General features: G+C 47.4%; 1 protein-coding gene across 14 annotated transcripts in view; it reads right to left on the reverse strand.

The window, feature by feature from the left end:
• The window catches only part of DLGAP2 (DLG associated protein 2), an 817,721-nt gene that overhangs the window by 41,603 nt on the left and 756,928 nt on the right, over positions 1 to 19,190 (reverse strand). For all 14 annotated transcript variants that reach the window (XM_070599096.1, XM_070599101.1, XM_070599105.1 and 11 more), the window contains one exon: positions 13,381 to 13,600. In XM_070599096.1, the coding sequence (XP_070455197.1) occupies positions 13,381 to 13,600 (220 nt within the window). The remainder of the gene's footprint in view (positions 1 to 13,380; positions 13,601 to 19,190) is intronic.

The raw sequence follows: 19,190 nt of genomic DNA on the forward strand, positions 1-19,190 counted from the left end.
TTCTAAGTTTCACACCTCATGTTACTGAACGTAGGACTGGGACAAAAAGCCAACTTAATCCTCAAGGGAAACGAGAGAGAATTACCAGGCAAATGGCGCTTGGAAAAATGGACCACATATGTTGGCGTGTTGGGCCTGCGGGGTGGGGCCCCTGAATGCTTGGCTGGGTTCCACAAGCAGCTCTCCTGGAAATGCTTCTTATCAGAGCTTAGAGGCCCATCAGTGTCTGCCCGGAGTGCAGGCGGGAGCTGGCTGTGGGGTGTTCACACATGGAAGACAGTGTCTCATCTTTTTCTTTTTAACTTTTCAAATTTGCTTCTGGGGGCTGGTCCCGTGGCCAAGTGGTTTAGTCACACTCAAGTTCACACTCCGCTTCTGTGGCCCAGGGTTTCGCTGGTTCGGATCCTGGGCGCGGACACGGCACTGCTTGTCAGGCCATGCTGAGGCGGCGTCCCACATACCACAACTAGAAGGACCCAGAACTAGAATATACAACTATGTACTGGGGGGCTTTGGGGAGAAGAAGGAGGAAAAAAAAGAAGATTGGCAACAGATGCCAGCTTGGGTGCCAATCTTTAAAAAGATTTTTGCTTTGGATGGGCACAAATCTAGATGGGCAGAAATCCTGAGAATAAAAACAGAAGCTCTTCTGCAGCCTGACGTTGCCTCGTAAACCAGACATCTTCCCACATGACTCACCTCTCAGGAGAAGGCTGCCGTCTCCCCAGCAGTTCTGGAGATGGATGCAGTGAATGGAGGCAAGAGAGCCACACGCGGAGGCAGCTGGAGGCCAGGAACCCGCGGCCGGGGCGGGAACGGCCGCCGCAGACCATTTCCAGGAGGAAGGGCCATCCTGCCTGCCAAGGGCTGCGGCTACTTCTGCTGCCCTCACCTTCTGGAGGAGCAGCCCCGTTGGGGCTTCCTGGCCCACGTTGTATCCCAGGCCTTCACATCTCTTTGATAACGGAGCTGAGGCCTGACTGATGACCCGGGGAGCTGGGCTCCCCGATCAAGAGCTTGAGCTGAGCAAAAAGCTGCTCTCGGCCTGAACTCCCAAGTGACCCCCAGCTGCTGTTGACATGGCCATTCTCATATCTGTTGGCCTGAGGGCCACCCAAGGAAGACCTGTCACACGGAAACGGACAGATTCCAAGCATTTCAGCCACATACTTGTGTCCCGGGCTCCTCCGGCTCCAATTCTGGCCTTCTGTGGACAGCAGAATTTGGGGAGGAAAAAGATGGGATCTGAGTGCAGAGAGTCTGCCGACGCTGTCATCTCCAGAACGCGGACCTTGGCGGTATGTTTGAGAAAGTCAACGCATTTTTTTGTTAGCACTATTGCCCAAAATACTCCCTGTGTGATCCCAAAATTGTGCTGAGTGGGATTTTCCTGGTCATGGATATTGGAGACATGCATTTGAAGCCACAGTAATAGTTCCCATATCTACCCCGGCCCCAGTATCTCCGCTTCAGAGATCCTCTGTCCTCTGAATCCAGGAAATGAAGGTCCAGACTCTCGGAGCATCTTTTGAAAAGCACACAGTGTCTGCCCCTGAATAACCCCAAATGCCAAAGTAATCCATTTCTTTTTAGTATCTTTTTCCGGATAGTATGCCTTTTAGAATACCCACACGGAGAAAATTAAACCTCAGTCTGCAAGAAAGAACGTGTGGGAGGAAACTCCTGTGTCCTTAGAGTTAAGATCTACGTTCTAAGTTCATGCTGTAAATATTCAGAAGAGAAAAGAACTTGGACCATTGTATGAATCATAGAATATTGTGTAATAACTCAATACTAATTAGGAGAAGGGATTAAATGTTAAGCAGCAAGTCTTAGTAGAGAAGTATTGAACATGGTGATTATTTATCTATTTGCATCTATATGGAGCTTCTAAATCTACTTCAAATCCTGTTTCCTTTCATTTTATGAAGCATCTCTATGGTGTTTTACAGACATTAGGCACAAAATAAATATTTGCGGATTTGATTCAATTGGTTATGTGATTGATCAGAATGGCCGTGAAGGAATGACCTGTTATAAACCAATAAGGTGATAAAAGCAACGTTCTGTTAGAGAAAGAGATCAAAGCACAGACAGACAATTACAGCACCGGAAATGGAACTGTGCCTCATATTTCCCACGTAGGACTTTTCTCCAGGAATTCAATGAGCCTGCAGTCGCCTTAGCTAATGAATCTTTTCATTTTCATTTATCTCACTTACTCTCATGGTAACATTTGACATGATCAGTCATTCCATTCTTCCTTCTCTCTTTGCTCCTTGGCATCCAAGAAACAATAAATGGATAAACAGAGGTATAAATATTCCCCATGATAAATCCACTGGGATTTTCAAAGCTCTCCCATTACTTGTGTTTAAAAAGCGCAGCAGCACGGTCCTACGTCTTAATGGCTATGACAGGATGAAATCAATCCAGTGTAATTAAATATTTTAAAGAGAAATGCTTTACACATAGGAATATATGCTTCTAGTCTATGTCACTGTTTCCTCACTACATTTTACTGTCATTCCAGAGTTTTAGTAGAGATATAAATTTACAACCCATCTCCTAAAACCATAACCCAGCCATATATGTGTGTAGCTAGGACTCCACATTTTCGGTGTTTGAAAAGGATTGAAAGATTAGTCTCAAAATAATCAATCTCATTCAATCTCTTCCTCCAGACATTAAATGGACTAAACAAAATTCTGTTTTAGCCCCACACCTCTCCTGAAAATAAATGATAAATACCCAGAAGTAAGTTTGGGTTTTGAAAAGCTCTGGTGTCTTTCTAAAGGCAAAAGGAAGTTAGTGATGCAATTTTTCCTCGCTTAAAAAAAAATGTTTTTGAGATTTGTATATTTAGCTTTTGGACATCTTGAATTTCAGAGAAAGGCAGTTCCCTCAAATTCAATTTACATGCCTGAACGGTTCTCGCTTTCCCAGAGAATCAAATTAAATTTTGAAGGATCACAATGGTTTTGCGATTAGTGGGCCACCAAGGACCTCCCTTCCAGAAGCGCGTTCAGACACCATCAGTGGAAAACCTCTGCTCTTGCCCTATGCTGCAAAGCAAATCTTTGAGATGTTATTTGTATTTTTCTCACAAGCCTTCCCATTTCCAGTGAGCTCTGGGGTTCCTCTCCTCAGAGATTTTGCTGGGGGAAGACAACTCCAGGATGCGCTCGCCTTGACTTTTGTGAAGGGCTGAACTTGAGAGAGAGACTGCCCAGGGGTCAGGGAGGAGGGAAGAGAACAGAAACCTGCAGAGAACGGTGGCAGCTAGGAAGAGGGCTCTGTGGTCGCAGAGCAGCAGCAGTGCTGACGATGCCCCGGTGAAGATGCAACAGGCTTGAAGGGGCCCATGCAGAAGGGGACACGGAGACCGCAGGGCAGCTGGTGACCATGACCAGGAGGTCCCCAGAACCCCGGATGCCATGTGGGAGTCCTGGTGTTGGTAATGCCCAGGGCTCAGCCCCAAATGACTGAGGCTGAATTTTCCTAGTACGCCAGGCAGGACGCATGGGGCACTCAGGAGTGGAACGAAACTGACTTAAAGAAAATAAATTAATGTGTGATTTCTTGCACACCTAAGTTGTAGATGATCAAATCCTATGCCACATGGAACATCTGACAACGCAGTGGGTCCTCACGAATTGGTACTCTCCAAAGAAAGAAACTCGAAGAGAAAAAAGCTCAACCAGATGTTTGAGATAATAGCCAACATGGCTGGAATTTAAACATTGAATTTTAAATATTAAGTTAGTGCAAACTGTTCATGTAAACGGGTTTAAATATTTTATATAACTGTAAATTCTCAGGTCAATCATTCATACACTCAACACATACTCACTGAGTCCTGCATAGGATGGGTGTACAGACTGGGAGATGAGCTAAACCCACACTCACGTGGAATGCATCCACAAGTGCCTTGAGCAGTTGTGGCCCCCGGTCAACACTACAGATGAACTACATTAACTAGAGATAAATGATGTCCTGCAACTACAGGTCTGTGGATTGTTTTGGGGCAGAATGTGCCAGTCTGTGAGTACCAGCATAGTTTAGTAATAATAATGGGATTTGTGATTTCCAGCTGGTTTCACTGGAGCCTACTGGGTGGAGACTGGTCATTTAGCTGAGGGTGCCCATGGAGCAGCTCACCATAAGAGACCCCCAACAAGAGCAGGCTTGGGCTCCCTGGCACCACGGTGCTTGGCACACATGCTGGTGGTGACTCGAGACCTGGAGACGAGGCACGTTCCGTGCGAGTAGCAATGGGGGGACAAAGAAACCCCTTGAGACTTCTGCACCCCTTCAGGTGCCTTTGTTCCCCTGCCACTGTGCACCGTGTCCTTTGATCCCCAAGTCTGACCCGTGTGAGTCCTGAGTCTCTTCAACAAAAGAACAAAAAGGAAGTTCATGTGTGAGGAATTCAAGCCCCTACTCTGTGCAGACACCGTTCTAGAAGTTTCCCATAGAATGTTCAACAACGAGTTGCCTGCTCTCACGGTGCTTACATTCTGGCAGAAGGACACAGTAGACAAGAGGATAAAAACTGACTAATTTCTGCTACTGAGATCACCCATCCACGAGAAAACCTAACAGGGTGAATACTGAATTCCTCTGCTGCTCCAGGGGGTGAAATCTTCCTGTGACGCCCGAGGCTGCCGTGCGGCCCCAGAGCAGGGCTTCTGAACCGTTTTTGTGTGATGACCCCTTTAGCAGGATGGTGAAGGCTACAGACTCCTTCTCAAAATAATGGTTTAAATGTGAAGAATAAAATGCAGAGGATGAAAAAAATTACATCAGAACACAGTTATCAAAATGTTAAACATTTTTGTGATAAATATGTATATTAAGGCAGTAAATAATGAGGTCTGGCAGTGGGACTAATAGCTGCTCTAATTTCAAAGCAATGAGCATAAACACTGCCTTGAAACCGCTTCAGGAACCGCGCAGGGATGATAAACCGTCCCGAGTTCAATCTGATGAGTCATGGACACAGCTAATGGGAAAGTGTTTTGTTGTCTACATTCATAACGGAAGGAAATTTCAAAGTTAGAAGTTAGTAAAATAAAGATCCACTTTTTATCCCATCTAAGTTCTTGCAGCCCTGAACTCTTGAATATATTAGGGGGTCCCCTAGGGGCCCGTGGAGTCCAGCATGGGGACCTCAATTCTACAGCAAGTGACCTCTGCTGAGAGAAGGTCTCCACTTTCCCCGTTACGGTCTCCTGCAGGGCGTTTCACGCGGACCCATCCAGGCGAGGACGCGACCTCTGTCCCTGGAGCACATGCCTTTGACCCCAGCAGACCTTTCTGCTCCTGAGAGCCAGCAATCAGGATGAGCTCCCAGCCCTGAGGCTCTGCTCCTGCTGAGGTCTCGGGTCCTCCCTCAGCCAGCTAATTACCTCTGAGGTTCTGATTTTGACCTCTCCCTTGCGTCTCTATGGTGACAGATGCTGGCTTTTCCAGCTCTCACCCTTGGTTCTCCTTTCTGGACCAGAATTTCATTTGCCCTCTGGCTCCACTCACTTCTGACAGATCTGGCTAACTGGTCACCACCCAGGGTCAACCCAGTCCTGCCGGCTGGGACGCCATCTCAGGGACGGACCGAGCAGCCAGGCTGGCTTCGCTTCTCGGACGTCCATGGCTCAGAGGAGCATGTGGTCCCTGGAAGGTAAGTAGCATTTGCTGCCTTGGGGCTGAGCCTCTGCCCCACGTCCCACAGGGAGCCCGTTGTCCTGGGGGGCCGGCTCCCAGGAGCCACACACGATCTATAACTGGGATATTCGGCAACCACTTCCTGAAACTAATGGTGGTGATTTTTTTTTTTTTTTTTAACTTTTAGATACCTGATTGATTGTTTTACAAACGCAGCTTATCCACATCTGTGACAATATCTTTTATTTTAATGAACCCTCTCCCACCCCCAGCCACAAGGAGGAAAGTTTCTGATCTATCTTTTTCATGTCAGAGTTTGCCGGAGTGAAGGGTTGCGGGTGAAAATTCTCTGAGTAAATAGTCTGAGCAATTTAAATATAGAACCTGAAGAAATACTCTCTGAATATATTGTATAACTGGGCCCGTCCAGAGAAACAGAACCAAGAGGATGTATACCTACACAGAGAAAGAGATTTATTACAGGCACTTGGCTCCCACGCCTAGGGAGGCTGACAAGACCCATGAGCTGCTGGGCCAGTCGGCAAGCTGCAGGGCCAGCAGCGCTGAGGGTGTGTGCAGCTCCAGTCTGAAGGCTGACAGGCTCGAGACCCCAGACAAGCCAGTGTTTTAGTTCAAGTTCAAAGGCAGGAAAAAGCTGATTCCCCAAACTGAAGACAGTCAGGCAGGAGGAAGCCTCTCCTGCTCGTGGGAGGGTCAGCCTTTTGTTGTATTCAGGCCTTCAACTGACTGGATGTGGCCCACCCACTTTAGGGAGAGCAGTCTGCTTTACTCAGGCTACAGATTCAAATGTTTACTCATCAAAAAACACCCTCACAGACACACCCAGAATAACGTTTGACCAAATATCTGGGCCCAGTCAAGCTGACACATAAAATTAACCGTGGCAGGCATCAGACTTGTAATTTTCCAACATTCCGCAGTGTAGCGAAACCTTAATCTTCAACCACCAGTCTGAAGCACAAATTGACCGACCGGGCGAGACAGTAAAGGTGAAGGATGCGCAGGTGGCAGGATGTACGCTTCCCTCCCATTTCTGTACGACACTTCAAGGATACATTTTATAAAGGGCTAATTCCCCAGAATTTAGAAACACTTAACAAGAAACCATTTGGTGTAAGTCCAAAAATGTCACCTTAAATTGTCCGTTTCTTGGAACCCACAAGCAAAGAAAGAAAATTGGAAGTTACAAAAGTAACAAATGAATTATAATTTTTGAATGCATTTTAAAGATGGTATATGTGAAATTATTAAGTCCAGATGATCAAGAAACTCAAATGTGTCTACAGGACTTTATGACCACATCCCTCCCATTTTCAGTGTTAGTTCTCATTCCACATCACTGCAAGGAAAGAAAACTAAATACTGACACTGAGGGGCTGGATTTAAAAGCATTACTACAGTTTTTTTCCTGAGAGCAAAAGTATTTTATTTTCAATGTTCTCAGATTATTTTTATAATGTCATGAATTTAGACCACTTGTTTTAATGTAATGCTTTTTAAACTAACATATTGTAAGGAATAAAAGCCATGGTGTCAATGCTTCTTGTAAGTATTTATGAGACAATGTAAATATATACAAATAGTAAATACAATTCTCCACTGTAGCCTGAATTTTTTGGCATCTAATATCTCTATATCTTTAAAAGAGAAGTATATTTTAAAAATAAGTGAAAATTAAGATTTTTTTGTTTTAATACATGTGTTCTTTTGTTGTATTTTTCTGATCAGGGAGTAGGCAGGGAAGGAATTTATGTTGGCACCTAAACTAATTAGGTAAAGAGTGAATCAGGGAAGGCTTCCTGGAAGAAGCGATTCCTGCATTGAGTCTTAAAGCATAGCTAGGAGTTAGGCAAGAAACCCAAGGAAGCAAATTCTAGGCTGAGCAAATAGCGTGTGCAAAGGCACAGAAGGGAGAGAATTTCAGGAAGAGTGAGTGTGGGGGGCGGGGAGGGGGCAGTGAGAAGGTGGCAGGAGCGCTGGCTGGGTCAGGTCATCCTGGGTGTGCACTGTCACGCGGAGGCCTGCAGCCTGTACTCATCGGTAACAGGAAACAAGAGAGGGTGCCCTGCGGGCAGTGTTGGATCAGGCTGCATTTTTAGCAAGGAAATCGGCGGCAGTGTGGAGGGCGTCATGGAGAGCGATGAGAATTCCAGCCAGGGGACCAGCTGGAGGGCCACGCAGAGATCCACGTGAGTGTGACTCGGGCTGCAGCAAAGAGAGGTGACGCAGGTTGGGGTGGGACGCTGATGGAGGGGGCGTGAGAGGAGGAGGTGACAGGACTCGTACCTCTGCAGCATCTTGAAATCTGGGGAGTGACTCATTCCTTCATCCATTCCTTTATGCGTGCACTCAGTCATTTAGTCATTGGTTGTTTAGGTTATAGGTTATTTAGTTTACATGATGTTAAATGACCAATTCCACTGGTTTACTTCTCCACGTGTTAAACAATTATGCCTTATAGTAACTGATCACCTTGCTGTCTTGGTGACACAGAATTTCCTGCATGGATCTCTACTAACTCTCCATCCACCTGTACCCTCTAACTGTACTCCTATTTGAGGTGAGAGATCGAGTTACAGGATAAGTTGCAGATATTGTAAAGTACAGGAATCCTGGACTATGAGTCAGGAATCTGCGGTTCTAGTTTCAATCCTATTACGACGAATTGATCTTGACAATGACAGAATACACTGGAAACCTCATGACCATCAGCGTTTACACTCTTCTCCCATTCTATGTAAGTGGCCATTTCTAAGAGAGGGACATGAATTACGTGAAAACAGGTGGTTCTGAAGGAAAGAGCAGGCTGCACACCTGGGGAGAATCTTCTGAGCATGTTTGTCCCCACCTGAGCAATTCCATCTCACACATGGAGCTCCTTGGACAAATCGACTACTTGTCTGCGGAGCTCACTCTTTCTGAGAATTAGGAAGCCCATTCCACCACGTTTATTCCAGAGAGGTACGTATTTTACTCTTAGGAATCGCCACTGGACGCTGGCTCACTCCTACTCCTTCTTTACACTCAGTCCAGGGTCTCCTGCCCCAACCCCCACAACGCCCCCTATCACTCCTGGGGGCCCCGCCTGCAGCCAGGTAAACTCAGGTCTCACTCCTCTAGGCTCAGGCCCCCTTCCGTGTACTTTCTCTCACTGGTCCTGAGGGCGGAGACTGTCTTTCATTCACTTATCTTGAAGGTCCGGAGCATAAATGGATAAGGCGGTAGATGATTCTTTGATTATAGTTGAAAGAAATCACGGGCAATTAAAATCACACGACTATTTTTTATCTTTTAGATGTTTAGGCTGCGTATGTTGACTTCTTCTAAAACGCAAGTCTGCACGCAGAGGAGAAGCACCAAGTAGCATTCCTGCAAAGACCTTTTCCCACCTTTCACAGAGCTCAGCGCTGTGGTCAGACTCATCAAGAGGCAGACGCCCTAGTTGTGAATCCGTCTCTAAACTCCAGGCACGGGGAATGGGGTCCTTTAAAGACACGACCGGGCTCCGTGTCAGGACAAAGAGCTCCAGGGCGGCCTTCTCAGGGGTTCACGGAAACCACCACTGTTGCTGTCTTCTGAGGAGAAGTCCTCACGGTGACCATGACAACCACGGGGACATCTTGGACCACTTGGCCATTTGCTAGGACGCTTCCGGGCTGACGGATGTGTGACGTCATCATTTTCCTGTTGCCTGAATGACAACATAGATTGATGCGGCGATGCAGGGCAGAGCCAGGACTCGGGCAGTATCTGACCCCGGGAGAGCTTGGAGGAAGAGGCTGCCCTTCGTCACGCGGTTCCCACCTTGCCACAGGGGACACCCGCCTGGCGGCCTCCACTGGACTTGTTTGACATCATCAGCACGAACTTGAATTTATTACAAGGATTAGCTTAGCATGCCTGGGAGGGTAACGGGCTCCCCGTTCTTCTGTCTGTCTGCGAGTAGATCAATGTTGACACGTGGCCTGGCTTCAGAGAAGACTTCATTTATTCATTCATTCATTTATTCCCTCATGCACTCAACCAGTATTTGTTGAAATCCTATTATGGTAGACAGACTAAGGGCTCCCCCAAATGTCCACGTCCTAATTTCTGGAACCTATGGCCATGTCACCCTACATGGCAAAAGGCACTTTGCAGATGCGATGGAAGTTCAGGGTCCAGAGATGGGAACACTACCCAGGATTGTGTCGGTGGCCCAGTGTAATCACCAGGACCCGATATTCGCAAGGCCAGAGGGGCAGAGTCAGAGAAGGAGATGTGATGAGGGGGACGGTCGGAGTCACGTGGCCAGGAGACCAGGAAGGCAGCCAAATTCTAGAAGCTGGAGGCTATCTTGGAAACTGGAAATTATGATGTACCCTAGAGAAACAAGTCGCTATAGAAATATGAACAATAAAATAAAAATAAGTTTATGGCTGTTTCCTCTGTCAGGGTTTGTATGGATTTTCCCTTTGTTTTAATGACTTCTAGAATCAGCTGTGACATATGCTGAGAAAATTTTTGACCCAGAGAAAAATCATTATAATCTAATTTTATAGCATTTTCCTCCACGATATCAATAACGCTCCCTCCCTGGGAAAATCGGGCGAAATGCATATTGAGACAAGTAAATCTATCTGATAAATCATTTCACAGATGAGAAAGAAACCATGTGTGAAATGAAAGTTAGATGTTTTCAAAACCACTTCACTTAAGGAGAGAACACTAATCAATATGCAGAGTTCTCCGTAATGAAAGAAACAGCGGGGTGGAGAAACGCTTCTGGTCGTGGGTCATCCTCCCTGGCAGTGTATTCTCGTCCTGTCGAGCTCCCTGGAGATTAGAGAAAAAGGGCCTGTTTCAGCTGGATCACCACAAGCCTTTAAGGACCGAGGGGTGAACAACTGGACTCGAGTCCCCGAGACAAGCACAGCCTTCGCTGGCGGCATCAACCCGCCCAGGTTTAAAACTGAATGCCTGATACATATTTAAAAACTCTTAACAAACCTTTCATGCATATATTTGATATTTAATTATTACTAGATGAATATTAAAATTATATATTTGCATTTATACAAGGCGAGACAATATAAAAACACCAACTTCTACTTTTCAAGCATGCAAAAAAGCCCCCATATTTAAATAAATCTTATTCTTCAAAATCGTGTGAATATTTTTTGAAAATAACTTTTTTCGGATTATTTTCAAGAGCCAGTTTTAGAACCAGAAAAGGAGATCAATTTGTCAAAATCGTCTCTCTCTCTCTGTGCAGGTGTGCGCGCGCACACACACACATCAACAAAGGACAGCTATTAAATGTTAGTTTATGATCCTCCAAATGTTTTGACACAAAATTATGAAAATCCTGTTTTGCCTCAAGGACAGGATGCTCTGAGTCGAACAGGAAGGTCAGGTCTGATAAGGAGTAGGTGTTCACAGCCGGGATGGGTAGAGAGATTTTATCCACACTTTCGTTTTCCTGTGTTTTTCCAGATATTTTTCATTTCCGTGGTATCTCTCGCAGTCTTATCAAGGGCCCTATTGCTGCATGCCATCTCAGTTCTGCTTAAGGAAGAAAGATTATAAACATTTTGTGGGCGATGCTCAGAGTAAATCGGGCAAAGGCAGGAACTGATGTACCTGGCTCATGTCCTCAGAATGGCCGGTCGTCCTCGACATGCTGAGCAGCCCCACTCACCGTCTTCCATTTCTTCTCTCATCTGACTCGCAGGCTGTTCCCGAACTCTGCCCCCACCCCCAACCGTCTAGAGGAAATTTGTATTCAATAACCAGGCCAAGATCCAGCAGAAACTTTGAAGAGAAGCACTTTTTGTAATTTATTTGGTGCATACGTTTTGAGACTACACGAATGTACTCGGTAAGATATGTACATAAATTAGAACTGTAGTCTGAATTCGGCACCGGTTCTTGTATTCTCTCTACCAATTCTGTTTTCTTCTTATTTTCCCTATGATGACAGCTCTAAAAACAATAAAGTCACTTTCGACAAGGTAATTATTGTTCCAAAGCATTTCTGAAGATCATGCAAGTGCTTAATTGTCACTTGCTCATAAGAGACACTCAACAAATATTGGCGAATTTATCCGTAATGATCTCCAAAAGTGTTTCTTAAAACACTGTGATTGTAAAGCTCGTTACTTCCCGCGGTTTCAGATCTGCTCATTTTTCCCGTTTCATTTTCACCAAGGGCAGAGCATGAGAGGCGGCCCAGGACGCCGCCGAGAGGAGGGAGCAAGTGGGAGAGGACAGCAGAGGGGAGAGCCAGACACTGAGCACCCCCCACCACAGACCACCACGCCCCCTCGGTGGCACCTGCAGGATGTTGGCAGTCCTGCAGGTGTCCCACGGAACAGGTCCAGCACCGCCCTGTCGGTTCCCACAGAGCTGTGCTGAGCTGAGCGCCAAGATCCAGAACACTTCTTCTGAGGCCCCAAGGCTTAGCCATCAGGGGACCATCATGGTGCCACAAAGCATCATGAAAAGACCAAGAGGACCCAGAGCTCTCTCTGAAGACTAGTGATCAGGTTTCCTTGACACATTTTTCATAGCTATTGCTTCTTTTGAACACCTCAGAAAACCAAGAGTCAGGAAGGTTAATGTGGCTAAGACCTCCGAGTGACAACGTGATGGAACAAGGTTTGAAGCCAGTGTATCCTGTTCCATCCAGGGCTAAACCACAATATGTTTTCCTCCCAAAGTGCCACGAGGGCAGCACGAGCTCTGCAACCTGTAAGGACGTGTCATCTCCCCAAATTCTCACTAAATGCCTCAGCTTTGAAACAGACCACGCTGTGTCTACGGGATGGGGACACACTTCTCCCCGAACTTCCACTGTCTTCCCCACTCTGTTCCTAACGCTTGTTATCGGGAACCATGCTCTTTCTGTTTCTTCTGAGAACTGTCCCCGAACACCTCTGACACGTCCGCAGCATCCGAATTTGCTAACACTCAGATCAGCTCGCTCAACATCGCTTGCTTTCGAGCTTCCCTGCTTGGCCTTTCTAGGTAGCTCGGCAGCTTTTATCACATGCTGTGTTTTATGGGTTTCTCTGGGCCATGCATATTCATTGTGTTATATAAAAAATAATAGTGCACTGAAATATTAGGCAGTGATATTTAGTTTAGGTGGTAAATTTTCAAAGGGGTGGATACGGTTTTCCATAAGACCTGAAGGAAACTGTGACATTGAATCTGTTGAGCCCTAAGACGATTAGTGAATTTACATTTATGATTGATCTGCTTTGCAGCAATGAATCATGTTTATGGATCTGCTTACCAAGCAACAGAGCTTCAGGCTGGACAGCACTACGAAGGAGCCTGGCATCAGTGCTCATCAGCTGAAGCTTTACTGCAATCTATTAAACTTTGATATTTAAAACACAATCACCTTCCAAATGTCAGCACTTAAATTTTTTTTTCCGATACAAAATGTTACAAAAGTTATACTTGATTATCTTAAAGAAGCTTGATAAGTAATAGATTTCATTCTAAGAAAAAGAAAGGTTATGAAAGAAATGTTTCAGAACATCATTGCAAATACGACAATGTAACAAACACAATTTGGAAAAGTAACCAAACGTCTGGAGAGTAAATTGTGCCCGTGGTACAGGTGCGCCCCGCGCCTTCTAGGACGAGGATTCAGGCACATCTGTACACTTTTCGCTCGGAAGGTCGGAAGGGGCATGCTCCTACCTGCTGTGGATCTGATGGTTGAGGTGATGTTGGAGGGCGTCATCGCGGGAATACATTCGTCATCTTGCGAGTAACCAGCTTGAATGGCTCGAAGGTAACTGTGACTCCTCGTCCGGAAGCAGCCGGGGAGGTCCAGGGCGTCCATGGCCTGAGACTCGACCTCACTGAAGACCGATTCGCACACCGACTCGAACTGCCCGTTGATCTCCGCCTCACTCATCTGGAACAAGAACGACACAGCTGACGGCGGGATCCAGCCGGGTGACGACGGCCATGTCACAACACAAGAGAGAACAATATTCACCCCGATCTTCACTCCCAAGCTTACGTTTTCAGCCTAGTTAGGTCGAATCAGCACTGGGAACCTGTCAAGCTTGGGAAATAGCTTATTAGGTCGTTACTTACAAAACACTAAGGTAAACAGCCAATTCCAAGACGTCATTGAAGTTCGATGGACCCACAAGGCAAACCTTTAAAGGACAGCTGACAGTTATTACTAAGTTTAAGAGCGAGAACGTGTTTAAAAGTTTAGCACCATACCTGGTACAGAGTAATTGTTCAAAATGTTAGTCCTTCCCTCTTTTTGTGTTTTCCGAATGACCCATCCCCAGCTGTTTAGAGCCCAGGCGGCTCCAGGGGTCGAGGCCAGTACATGAACACACTTTAAGTAGGGGAAGCTAGCTTTAGTCCTCTTCTACTCATGGTCCTGGAAACCAACAGCAAACTTGTCAGTAAGCTCCTATCCTTCTCCCCACGGGGCAGCATAAACCCGAGTCCAGAGGAGAGGGGAATGGCTGGACGGCTGTGCCTGCCCACAGGCAACAATGGCATCACCTAAATTCCAGTTTTGTTCTTTTTCTTCCTCAGCCTGAGTTAGTGCATTCACTTCATTTGATAACTTAGCAGGTAAAGTAGTTATTTTCAAGCCTGAGATTTAATTTCTGGGTATACCATCAACCTGGGAGCCCAAAAATTCGAACTATATTTGAAAAAAATTATCCAGGCTCTGAACAGAGCGGGGATCTCAAGTGGCATGCACACACGGGGTTGACCGTCGGTGGGTGGAAGGGCCTTTGCGCAGGGTCGATGACCCTGGGAGGACACGCTTTTCCTGAGGTTGCTAGATGGAAATACTCGTGTGTTTCCGGTGAGCCAAATCTAGAGGTTTCAAATGGAAATCCAATAAAGTGAAACATACTGCTAAAACAAGGTTGAAGAGAACAGGATGGGAGAAGAAATGAGAATTTTAAGAACGAGAAGCTGTAACTGGAGAGGTAACATGTAGCTGCCCACAGTCCTGAGGACGAGAGGCCCATGGTTAGCGGGCAGCAGTTAGCGGCTCCAGGGGGTGATGGACGCCTTTGGGGCTTTGACAAATGACCCTCCCAGGTGCTCTTACATTTGGGTATGTCCCTTGGGAGCATGTTACGTGAGCAGGTCCCGGATGCTTGTTCGCGAGAGGCATGAGCAAGGGCTGCGGCTGGTGGAGAGCAGGCACGTGGAGGTGAGCAGAGTCAGAGCTGGGGGAGGTGGCAGGCACAGCACACCCATGGCCTCCTCCTTCCCTCCATCTTATCTCCTTGGCCCATCCCTCCTGCCTGAGTTGACTGGGGAGCCCAAGCCCGAAACCTGGACGCGTCCCCACGGCCAGCTGGATCCTCTAGTCCAAACCCGGCCCCCGCTGTCCCGCACTGACTCACTCTTCCCGCCACATCCCCACGACCCCAGCCCCGGCTCAGGCTGCCACCTCGGATTGTGCCATCCCAATGCCTAAGATGTCACTGACAACATCCTCAACGCCGGGGTTATGTTGGCAGATAAATAGAAAAGCATTGTTTTAAACCCCAGATTAGTTCCCCTCCTCTAATTGTTCACGGAGTAAACACAGGCAGAAGAATCCACTTTCCTCTTTTATAGGGAAAATAAAACAGGCACCCTCTGCCCGCCTCCCTGTGCCTGATGGACCTGCACACGGCTTCCGGCTGCCTGGGTTTCCCTGAGATTATTTCACGACTTCTCTGGTTTTCCTGATTATTTACATGCTAGAAGAATGGCTCTCCCACTCAACAAAGGCGAGCGAGTCTAAGTAGTCACCATCCTGGAGATGATGGATCAGGATGCCGAGGAGACTCAAAGGCAGGGCTGTTTGCCTGACGCCACAGTGTAAGAAAGAGAACATTTAGGTTGTGCAGGCAAAAAAGAGCAGAGAAAGATGAAGGGGCCCTGCATTCATCCAAACGGTTTGAGGGTTCCCGATGTTGGACAGAGACAGACAAATTCAGAGGGAAGACAGACCACAAGCTCCTGTCATGGGAGCTGCAGGTACCCCGTGAAGGAACCGAATCAGAAACCCCTGAAATACGGCATTTTCTGGACTACAAATTTCTTTCGATCTAAGTTTCCCCTGATACGGAATTACATCAAAAAGCCTCAGATTGGTTTGTCATTTATGCCAAAGATCCACATTAGACACTTGAAAAGGCCCATTTCTGAGGGATGTGGCCCCGTCTGCCAGCACCCGGATGTGGGGTTTCAGTGGACACCTTCTGCAAACCCACCCAGGCACAGGAGCTCTCCCCTCTAAGAAGAGAAGCTGTCAAACCTGTACGTGCATTTTACAAACACAGGATTAAAATTTCAGTAAGGACCATTTGGCTGGTGCTTCCAGCAACAAAAACCTATCAGCAAGGTTCTGGAAATGAAGATGACTTTTCCCCAAACAAATACTAAGTAGTTGAGAAGGATCTCAAATTGGTCTAGAAAGTAACTGAAATAATCTGTTTTCCGGGAGCTGATTTGTGCACTGAACCCGAGGGAGATTTTGAGAAGTGGATATAATTTTACGTGGGAACTCACACCATGACTCAGCCTCCTGGAGACGTCCCGCAGGGATAGGAAGCTAACGGGGTGAGCTATGGAAGCAGCCAGTGCGGCTCAAAGCATCTTACTTCTTCTTTTGTGAACCACAAATGCAGAAACGCAACTAGGACTGCTCCTAGATATCAGCACAAAGCAGAGAAAATTGGGGAAGGGATGAGGGGGGAAGGGAGACTGTCCAGCTTGCGGCAGAGAGCTCTACACAAAGCTGAGCGTGGGCCTCTCCCAGGTCACGACAGACGACATTTACGGAGCAAGCGCGACACGGGGAGGATGCGGAGATGATGGGACCCTGGAGCATACCTGCCGGGAACATGACTCAGTGCAGCCACTGTGGAGAACAGTGTGGAGGTTCCTCAAAAAATAAACATGCACTCTCATATGATCCAACAACGCCACTTCTGGGTAGCTATGAACAAAAATTGAAAGCAGGGACACGAACAGATACTTGACACCATGTTCATAGCAGCATAATTCACAAGAGCCAGAAGGTGGAAACACCCCAAGTGTCCGTCAACAGGTGAATGGGTAAGCATAATGTGGTCCATCCATACAATGGAATATTATTCAGCCTTAAAAAGGGAGGAAGTTCTGTCACAAGCTACAACATGGATGAACCTTGAGGACATTATACTCAGTGAAATGTCAGACACAAAAGGACAAATACTGTGGATTCCACTTATCTGAGGCCCCTAGTGGAGTCACATCCACGGAGACAGGAAGTAGATGGGGGGCCAGGGGCTGGGGGAGGGGGTGGGGAGTGAGTGTTGCCCGGGGACAGAGGTTCAGTTTGGGAAGATGGAAAGTTCTGGAGGTGGATGGGGTGACGGTTGCACTACAACATGAACGTACTTACTACTGAACTGCGTGCCTAAAAATGGTTAAGACGGCAAATTACATGTTACGTATATCTTACCACAACTTAAAAAAAAGGATGCATGACAGAAAGAGAGGCTGTGATCATGGGGAAACACCTTTTTAAAGAGAAAGAAAGAGAACGAGACAATGGCACGATCTGAAACTGTGAGGAAGGCGGACGTCTTTCCTGCCATGAGGACGCAGAGGGTGGCCTCCTGGTCCACGCGGGTCTCCAGCACCGCCGCCCTCCGCACAGTCCGTCTGCCACATCCCTGAGCTCGTCTGGCTCCCGGAAAACGGCTCAGGTGGTCGGAATTCTCCCCATTGCTGATGGACAGAAACAAGGTCAATGTGGAGCCCGTCACAGTGACGGTGACCCCAGCAGGGTCCGCCGGCTGAGCCCTGGGGCAGGTGAGAGATGCCGCCCCCAGGAAGATAAGATCGGGGGACCCGGATGGCAGCCCGCTTGTTCTGCACTCGCCCTCCAGAATGGTTTCCATCTTTCGCCCTGTGAGCTGTCAGTGAAACCGTCACAGGTGCTCGCACACACAAAGTGGCCACATTGTGAACCCCAATATGGCAGGAAAAAATTCAGTCAACACTAGAGGTTCATTAGGTCATAGAAACACTGTGAGTTGGGTGTGGAGGTATATAAAACGATAATTAGGGTTTGAACAGGTGACGAGAAATACATTGTAATGGGGGAAAAGGGAGCAGGTCCATGCTCTGTAGGAACACGGCTGAGGCCTCCTCAGTGGGTCCCCTTGCGGTCTGTTCCCTCTGCGACCTCCATCCCCATCGTGCAGTAAGAAGCCAGTGGAAGATCTGGGGACAGAGTGAAGCTCGTATCTGGACACACCCGCCACTTTGCAACCTAAAATAAGACAGATGTGTTCCGGCTGACTCGCCTGGAAAAACCTGGACCTGATAAGAGCTGTGTGTCCCCAGAAGCACCAGCAAATTTGGGCAGCCAACATTTGTGTGACCTTTGGGGCAGGACTCAGACCCTCCACGTGGGGAGTGGGCATGTGATGCGGGAAAGGAAGCCGCTCAGTGTGGAGGGGATGGAGGGCGGGCAGGAAGCAGAGGGCTGCTGGTGCCTCTGCTCCCTCTCGGGTGACTTTGGGATCTGCCAGGCATGGGGGACATGAATCCCCACGCTGCCCCCATCTGGCGTCAGACAGGTAACTGCTTTGAGACTTGGTTCCTTATGGCTGCTATATGTCTCACTCCGCTGTCTCCCCAATCCCAGCACAGCCGGGAGGAGCTCCAGTAAATAACGCTGAGTGTCATGTCTGCCGGTGGGAAAGGCATGGCCATGCCCCACGGGGTGGCTCCTCATGATGGTAATGGACAGGGCAGCCCAGAGCAGTGGCTGTGGATGCAGGCCTCAGCAAACCACACCACCGTTACATTATTATTTATCAAATGAGGGGAAGGTTAGAGCATCTTCAAGTCTGCTGTTCCGAGTGCATTTAAGGGATATGAAAAATGTGGGCACTATTCCATTTAACGTGTAGATTATTTCTATATATAACAACACTGGCGCTAAATTAAGAGTAAGATGGGGCAGCATAATTCACAAGAAAAACGCAGCTGTGTCCTCTGAAACTTTAGGGAACATCATTCTGAGAATGAAAAGGACGTGTGGGGGCCTGTTCGATGAACTGACAAATTGGTGAGTCCCAGAGAGCTCTGAGAAAGGTCAGTGATGACTAAGTGGCCCAGAGAGCTCTAGACGCGCGGCCTGGAGGATCGAGGGGCTGCCGGGCTGCTGAGTCATCTGCTGACGGTTCCCGAATAGCAATAGTTCCAATGTGAGTTTCTAGCATTTTCAGTGAGATTCCCCCAGGTAAGAAATTTTATGGTAAATGAGCAAATCCGATTCCTCCAGCTGGTCAGTAAGAACTTGTTCAAACTGCGGGTGCGAGTTCCATGTGCAATGCTAAATGTTCACTGTTGGCAAATTCCAGGATATCGGCCAGAACACTTAAATCACCTAAACGTATTCTTCCCAGGTTCATGAGCTCAAAGAAAACAAAACTAACAAAGTTCAAATCAAGAAACGGCTTAGA

This window comes from Equus przewalskii, chromosome 28 (genome assembly GCF_037783145.1).
Source record: "Equus przewalskii isolate Varuska chromosome 28, EquPr2, whole genome shotgun sequence".
Lineage (NCBI taxonomy): Eukaryota > Metazoa > Chordata > Mammalia > Perissodactyla > Equidae > Equus > Equus przewalskii.